The sequence below is a fragment of the Haemorhous mexicanus genome, chromosome 7 (genome assembly GCF_027477595.1).
Source record: "Haemorhous mexicanus isolate bHaeMex1 chromosome 7, bHaeMex1.pri, whole genome shotgun sequence".
Taxonomy (NCBI): domain Eukaryota; kingdom Metazoa; phylum Chordata; class Aves; order Passeriformes; family Fringillidae; genus Haemorhous; species Haemorhous mexicanus.
The window spans coordinates 18,051,195-18,059,677 of NC_082347.1; the positions used below are offsets into that span (position 1 = coordinate 18,051,195).

Genomic DNA, 8,483 nt, shown 5'->3' on the forward strand with positions numbered 1-8,483 from the left:
TTTGCATGCTCATAGGATTGAGAGTTCAAGGCTATGTTTGACTTTGCATATATTCCTTAATTTTGTGCAGCTGCATTAGTCATGCAGTGAAATGGAACTTGTGTGGACTGAGTTGGGAGCTCTTTAGGATTTATATTTTTTTTAAATACAGCAAAAGATTCTTAAAAATACTCCTCTTTAAAAGCAGATTTACCAAGAAACAGCTGTCCTTCCACTGCATTTCGATAACATTAGCACTGTGATATATTAATTGTTAAATTTCTATTCATTCATTTTATTTATACAACATTCATTGTAGAAAAATCAAGAATAAGCTTTCTTTAAAGTCTGGAAAGAAAGTGTACTACTGGAAAGTTTAAAAAAGTAAGAGAGGAGGAATAACCTTACTTAGAGGTTACTTCTGTCATATAATAGGCAAAGAAATGGAAGACGTCCTGCTCCAGAAACCTTTTTTTTTTTTTTTACCATGTGTGTTCTCTTTTTAGCTTCTTATTATGATTTTTTAGATTTCTATTAATTTCTGTTCTAGCCAATTGGAATGTTTTTCCTTATTCCTGCTTGGTCAGCAGCCCTTCCATGGAAATCCCAATGCCTGCTGCATTTTCATGAAGTCCAATGTACTGATCCTAATCTCTTAAGATTTCCTGCTCTCAGAAATGTATTGCAGAGGCACACCAAGACTCTTCCAGAGCTGGCTGGTAGGGTTCATACATTTAGGAAGCCATCAAAGAAAGGTTTTAGCACACTGAGGGCTAAGCCAGACCTTTGACTACTGAACCATTTTATTTTGATATGACAGAAACTTAAGTACTTAGGTCAGAGATTCTGCAGTCACTGCTTAGGAGCCATTTCTATATAAGCCAGAGAGAATTTTTAGGTTTAAACAGGGAAAATATTTTCATGAATGAATGCAATCCAGGCAATAATTAATTTTGCTTGCAGTTTGTAAAAGAATTTGCAGATGAGATGCTCAGTGTCAGTTGCTTGATCCTGTGCACATTTGTGTGGGTGGGAATTTGTGTATTTGTTCATCCTCACTGCCTGCTCTCAACAGGTCATTTAGGAGTACATGCAGCAGAACCAGAAAAGCAGGATGTGGCAGTTGCTTTCTCTCACATTTAGGTTCCATGCCTCTGACTTGAAGTCTGTCTGATGCTTCCCCCCTTCTTGAGAGGTTTAAACATTTTGCATATATTCTGATAGCAGTGTCATGTTATCTTCCTTTTTCAGTAACAGGAAATTGCTGAAAGTGTCCAGCTTGTTTATGCAGAATTGCCCAAGACATGGACTTCTTTGTATAAACAAAGATGTGCACTCCCTCAGAACTACACAAGTAATTGGTAGTTGCCCGAAATATTTCTGCTGTTTTATTAAAAATTAATCTTAACAAGAAATACTGAGGCCTATATTAAGAATTAGCTGGACAAAGTTTCACTGAACCTGCTCCAGTGCCTTTGGCTGGACATCCTATCCAAAATTCAGACCATCCCTTCCTTCTTGGGTTTTTCTCCAGGTTGTAAAGAAAAAGCAGCGTACAAGAATGGTGGAATTTTTCATTGATGTGGCAAGAGAATGCTTCAACATTGGAAACTTCAACTCAATGATGGCTATTATCTGTGAGTATCCTTAGCACAGATGGCAAAAGGCACTCCATTTCCCAGCCTGCCTGTGCTCACACTTGCCCTGAATTGGCCGACCACATGAGCACGCACACTTCGCCAGGGACAGTGTCTGCCAGTGACAGATTCATGTGTGGGTGGGTGAGCTTTAGCTGCAGCTTCTGCTTGTCAGGCTGAGACACCTCCCAGAATGTGTGGTGTTGATATATAAGCCTAGTTATATTGGCCCAGTATTTTTTTCAACTCAGTTGTTTCTTTGTCTCCTCTCTCCCTGTATTCAGCTGGCATGAACTTGAGCCCTGTGGCACGGTTAAAGAAAACCTGGTCCAAGGTTAAAACAGCCAAATTTGATGTTTTAGAGGTATGTATAAAGTTTTGACTTCTATATAGAAATTCACCAAATTGTTTCATCCAAACCTCTGCTAGCTACTGTGTCAAAGAGCAGGCACCTCTGTCAGTGGTCACCAGCACATAAACATTATGAGAGTGTTTCCTGCATTTCAAACTCACTACTTGTCTGCAATGAAAAGTGGATGCCAGCTCTCTAGATTATTTATTCCCAGAGTATTTTTTGCCAGTTTAATTCCGAGGGAGTTTCCACTCCAGTGAACGCTGCCCTTAAAACTAATTGGAGGACTCCACCTAGTGGAGACCTGCATGGAAACAAAACCTGATTGAAGCCACCATCAGAAACGGAGGTGACAGCAAAGGAGAACTTTGTTTTTCCCCCCAGAGACTCATTTATGATTTCCTTTCGGTCTGCTTTATTCATGGAACAGATGCAAAGCCAGTACAGAGCCCTCCTTCCAAGCAAGGTAGAAGTTATAAAAACCTGCACCCAGACCTGATCAGTATAAAGGTACCCTGCCTTCAAAATTTAAATAGGCACCAAATGAAGTTACAAAGAATAAACTCCGATGGCTAGATCAAAGCTTTTAATTCTTAGAAACATGTATTACTTTTCTGCCTTTCCCCCCCTCTATAAAAACAGCACCACATGGACCCATCCAGCAACTTCTGCAACTACCGCACGGCGCTGCAGGGAGCGGCGCAGCGCTCGCAGGGCGCCCACAGCAGCCGCGAGAAGATCGTCATCCCCGTCTTCAACCTCTTCATCAAGGACATCTACTTCCTGCACAAGATCCACACCAACCGCCTGCCCAACGGGCAGATCAACTTCAAGGTGGGACCCTGCTGCTGCCCAGACTGCTCTGCCACTCCAAGCTGCTGCACTGCAGCTTGGCCTCGGCGCATCACCCATTCCCTCAGTGCCTGCGTGGCTCACGCCAAGTGCTGTCGTAGCCAGGGGAGTGGATTTGGATCAAATTCTGGGAAAGCCAGCAGTTGCTTTTCTGTGGCAGCAAGCCATCATATCTGATCAAATTTAACAGGTCACTTCAGCCTGAGTCATCAGCCTTAGCTGATTTCACCTCCTCAGTTTGGCCGGCTGCAATGGTGTTTATCAGGTCTGCAAGGGAGGTTCTACAGCTTCTGGGTTCTCTCCCCAGTTAATAAACATGCACGTCCAAGCAACCACAGTCTGTCAAAAGAACTTCTTGACAAAATTTTAATGTCATCATTAAGGCTGTCTAAGTGGAGGGGGGCACACAGAAGATACAGGGCAAGCCCTGAGTAATTACAGATTTCTTAAAATCCTAGGAAGGAAAGGATATCTAAATGTTTCTATATGTTACTGTGATTTCCCAGATTTAAAGGGTGCTTTATGAGAAGATCAGATATGTCACATTTCATTTAAACTGAAGTTTGGAAATGTAAGAATTAAAGCAAATAAACTATTTACTGTCCAGTTCCAGCCACAGGAGTTTAGACACTCCACACAGAAAAGAGGCACTATTAGATAAGAAGGAAAGGTTGATGATGAAAAAAATTGAAGGCAAAAGATCAGATGGTGGGCTGAGATAACACTGTCCTGAACTTGAGGCTGGCAGCAGATGAGGAACTAGCAGCAAGAGAGGGAAATGAGGGGAGCCATAAGAAGAGAGCATAGCAAGGAATCTCAGAATATGCAGAGTTGGAAGGGACCCACAGGGATCACCAAGCCCAACTCCCAGCCCTGCACAGCATCACCCCAAGAGTCACACCATGTGCCTGAGCTCTTGAATTCTGTCAGGCTGGTGCTGTGACCAATTCCATCTAAGTCTGAGTAAGGGACAATAAGAAAAGCAGCATAAAGCATAAGACTGAGAAGCTTTGAAATACAAATGAACTAATATTTCACAGAAAACAAATTCTATTTTAATAATACTCTTTTAATCACTTCATGCAGAAGTTCTGGGAAATTTCAAGACAGATTCATGATTTCCTGACATGGAAGCAGGTTGAGTGTCCTTTTGAAAAAGACAAGAAAATCCAGACCTATCTACTCACAGCACCTATTTATAGCGAAGAAGGTAAAATCCTTTGTTGAACATTATAGTGAGTCTTTCTACGTGTTAAAATACAAAAGATGCAGATGAAAAATACATGCATGCAACACCATATTTTGTTAGTAATTTTCTAAGTGTTATCACTTTCCTGCTTCTGATGAGAACAAATTTCATAATGAAGGATGGATCTGCTGTATTGTAATCCTTAGATTTTTCCCTCGGGTAAAGAACTCATGTGTCTGATTGTTGCTACTTTTTTTTACCAGCTCTGTTCATTGCATCCTTTGAAAGTGAAGGTCCAGAAAACCACATGGAAAAAGACAGCTGGAAAACACTCAGGTATGAAGCTTCCTCAGAACATGAGTCTTTCTGCAGACACACAGAGGCATGTAACCAACTGCTTCTACAGTCCTATTTGCATACCCCGCTTAAAACCATAAAGTTCTTTTTCCTTCAGAATTTAAATCTGAAAAAATTTCTGCGGGACTTGGATTTTGATACAGCTTTTCCAGCCAGATCTGTTGAGGCTGCAAGATCACTGGTGGGGCTGTGAAAAATAATATCCTTTATTTAGGCTATCAAATACAGTAAAATAATCTGCATTTGTAGTAGTGTTCAGACATGATTTTCTCGGGGGAATGAACCTATAGAGATACTAAGAAAGTACTCTCATCATAGCTATGCTCTTTCAAATCACATAAAAAGATGAAAATTTCTAGGAATATGGTAATTGTCAGCCTACCCTAAGGGATAAAGCCTCAAAGACTCCTCATCCTCCTGAGAATGGGAAGCACCACTCCCCTGTACACAATGAGATCAATTAATTAGAATTTTTCCAACACTGAACCAAGGCAGAGAGGTTTGTGAATTGTGCTAAACATGAAGATCTGACACATCTGTACCAGACAGGGGATGAACACAGCCTGCATGCCCTGAGCTCTGTCAGGGCACATCAGGACTGCATTGTCCCAGACAAGACCCAGTTTCCCACTGATCCCAGCATTTCCTAGGATGTCCCCATGAGCTTTTCACTTCCAGCCCCCATCAATGCACCTTGCATTAAACCCAGCACTGCTCAGCCTGCAGTAGTTTGGGATGACAGACACAGACCATATGTCACACACCTGAGCTGATCCTAAGGGCCTGAGGTAATGTTATGCAAGTTAAATTTTCATCTCATTTAATGTCAGCATCTCTACTGAAATGCACAGGTTTATTCCAGTTTCTAGCAGCTGAAAATCTATCCCTTGAAGAGAGGCTGTCAGCCAGTGATGCCAGATAGGTTTTCATTTTTGGCAATAGATCTTTTTGTTGTGATAGAAAAGATAATTTTTTTTTTTTTAATTGCTTTGTCTTTTAGGACAACTCTGCTTAATAGAGCCTGAGAAGTTTGGATCAGATTTGCAGACTTCAAAGCACATCTAATGGACATGTTTTTACAACCTGAATGAAAGACTTGGACTGAGCTAAGAAAGACCTCACTGGATGAGGTCTGTTTTGTACATACAGTAACTTTTATGAAATAAAATGTGGTAAATATTTCACATGTCAACCTTAAGGCACTTACTGAAGGGTTTTGGTTTTTTATTTTAAATATAAGGGCAGGGCCCTGTTCTCAGAGATGAAATGTATCATGGGAGATGGTATCTTATTCTATCAGCATCCAAATTTTTATTTTTTATTACTTCCACCAAAACAAATACAAATTACAACACACATCCTAACTGAAGCCAGTGTTCAGGTTAAATAGCCCATTGGACCAGTATCCTACAGAACACTCAGTATGTCTCCCTAGCTTTGAAATGAGGGGTCTCCTTCAAATCAGCAGAATAGTTCACAGAATTGTTCACAAGTGTTTGTTCCTCTCCTCCATCAGCAAATAGTGCCTTACAAGGTACTGAGCTTGTGTAGTTGTACCTTCTGACCGGGCTGGAAGTAAGGGAAATAAAAATATGGATGTCTCCAAACCAGCTACAATGTACTTTTTAAATAAAGTGGAGAATTATGGCACATGAAGTAGAGTATACCTGCCTGTAACACTGATGGTGCAGCAAACCTATTTTTGTTACGTGATTTAAAGAGATGAGAGGGGGTAACTGCTGGGTCTGTGTGTTTGTGTGTGAGTATGTGTGTGTGCACATCTGGTGGTGCACACATGTCTAAGTGTTAATACTTCTGGGAACTATCCTTTACATTCTGGCTGTCAGAATAGTTTGTGTTTTCCTTTTGAAAAATCAGGGATTTTTTTTTTTTTTTGTTATGTTTGAAGAGAAGAATGTCTAACCTAGATTATAATCTCTGCAAAACAGGCCTAATATGCTTTTCTAAAAAGACTCTTTGGAAAACAAAAAATCAGCATGGGCCAGGGAGGAAGGGGAAGTAAACTCAGATGTCCAATTTGAAGTTAAGGCTAAAGTTTCCAAAAAGCTTAATAAGAGTTCATTGCTGTGAATTGGTCATTTAATTCCATTGGTTCCTTTGAAAAGTCCAGTCTGCACTTACAGACAATTAAACAAAGACACACTTGGAATGTAAGCTTTTCTAGTCTTCTGCAAGCCATGATTACCTGTCTGGGACAGCACCCACTGAAATCTAAGGGTAAACACTCCAAGAAATTAGTCAAACTTTTGAACAGGTCAGTACCAAAATCAGAGGTGATCTGCAAACCCACTGCTTACCATTTCTAATTTCTCCTTTTAGTATTGAGTTTACACCTAATTTGACTATCTAAATACCTGAAGAACTGCTGTTAAGTTCAAGGTATTCATTTCCAGGGAGAAAAAAAAAATATATAGTTAGGACTCTTGTCAACTGATCTCTGAGTTAAGAAAAACAGGCTCAGATTAAAGCCTATTTTGTCTAATGAACAAATTATTACCCACAAATGCCTACTTTTCTTTTCCAGCAATTTTCCCTCTGAAGCCTTGAGGGCTGAATATAAGATAATAACTTGAGCCAGATTATTAGACTGGTTTGTTTTTTCTTTTTTGTTCATTAAAAAAAAAAAAAACCACAAAAAACAAAAACCAACCAAAACAGTCCCTCTGAAGCTGGCAGTGGTCACAGCCTCCCTAACAGAGCCTTGCAGAGGGCCTCTGCAAGGACTTACTAAAAATGGCCAGCTCTAGGTGGATGGTGTTTATCTCATTCTGCCCTCTGTTGAAGAAGGGGCAAGACTTGCTGGGCTGAGGGTCTGGTTTATTCCAGCCCAGCAGACTCTCCTTGCCTGAGTGCCTACAGCCAAGAGCAGTGCCACTGTTTGATGCAGCATCTGCAAGCACTTACCAGAAATTTGCTTTATTGGCCCTGGAGCACGGTGAAAAATTAAAATGCTTTCCCTCTTTCACTTCCCCATTGACAAATGCTTAAAATTAGAGCAGTAAGTTATGTAAGGAAGGGAGAAAAATCAACATTTTGCTATTCCCATAGCATTGGCATCAAAGAGAAACAAAAGCAAGTTACATCACGAGGAAAGAAGAAGTAGAATACTAACTGTTAACAAGAACAGCCTAGGAAAGGGGAAGGGATAATTCTTATGAGCTGCTGCTATTTTTCCTGTGCTGAAGTACTGGCCTTCAGCCCTGGATTCCAGTAAGAATATTTATACTGTATTATTACAGTGTTTTGCACTTTCAGAGATGTTCTAGCTAGTAACATTGTCAGACACTATACGAGGGATTGTATATCAGCTTTGTTTATGTAACTGAAGTTTAAAAGGGATGCTTAAAATTTAAGGAAAAAAATATATATTTGAAATTCAGTTTTAGAACACTTTCTGTAAATGTACGAAAGAGCTTTCACATGAGTGTGCACTTCGCCGGTCAATCAGTCCAAGCATATACTTGAAATCCATGCAGTATCTACATTGGTTCCCTTTTATTTTCCTCCCCAAGTTTGATACATTCCTTAAATACTGTGTTTTGCTATTCTGAGCTGAAATGCTAAATATAAAGCTGTACCATAAAGCAGGATATTCTGTGTTTGACTGGATGTGCTTGCATTAATAAAAAAAGAAATTGCTTCAACCATGATTAACTTTTTCCATAGTTATTTTTCACTTGCAAATGTATCAAAGCACAAGCCAGAGGCTGAATGAGGTGTGGAAGGCAATATGGTCACCATGAACTAACTGGTCACTTTCTGACTTGAACAGCTATAGTACAAAATATTTAAATTTCTTTCAACAAAGGCAAGAGCAACCCTAAGCCAACAATATACTGCCACTTCTAATGTTCTTTCTCTAGTAGTATTTTATGGATTTGATGGGGTCTGTGCTACAGAATATTCTTGTTCTCTCCATGGAAACATTTAACAGTTCCACTGTGTAAAAACCTATTGTGTCATAAGAGCTGAATTTCATTTTCCCCCCTGTATTTATCCTTTGAGCATCAGAGCACAGGAACCTTTGCTGGCTGCAGCAGACTGCAGGGTTTCCTGTGGCAAGGTTCTGTTGGCATTTCAACACCCCAGCACCTCT

At 40.2% G+C, this 8,483-nt stretch overlaps 1 protein-coding gene across 3 annotated transcripts in view; it reads left to right on the plus strand.

Moving 5' to 3' along the window:
* RASGEF1A (RasGEF domain family member 1A) overlaps nt 1-8,037 on the plus strand; it is a 50,161-nt gene extending 42,124 nt beyond the window's left edge. For all 3 annotated transcript variants that reach the window (XM_059851256.1, XM_059851257.1, XM_059851258.1), the window contains exons 8-13: nt 1,514-1,616; nt 1,901-1,980; nt 2,611-2,802; nt 3,907-4,030; nt 4,273-4,345; nt 5,367-8,037. In XM_059851256.1, the coding sequence (XP_059707239.1) occupies nt 1,514-1,616; nt 1,901-1,980; nt 2,611-2,802; nt 3,907-4,030; nt 4,273-4,345; nt 5,367-5,391 (597 nt within the window). In that variant the 3' untranslated portion in view covers nt 5,392-8,037. The remainder of the gene's footprint in view (nt 1-1,513; nt 1,617-1,900; nt 1,981-2,610; nt 2,803-3,906; nt 4,031-4,272; nt 4,346-5,366) is intronic.
* Nucleotides 8,038-8,483: the final 446 nt, after the last annotated feature.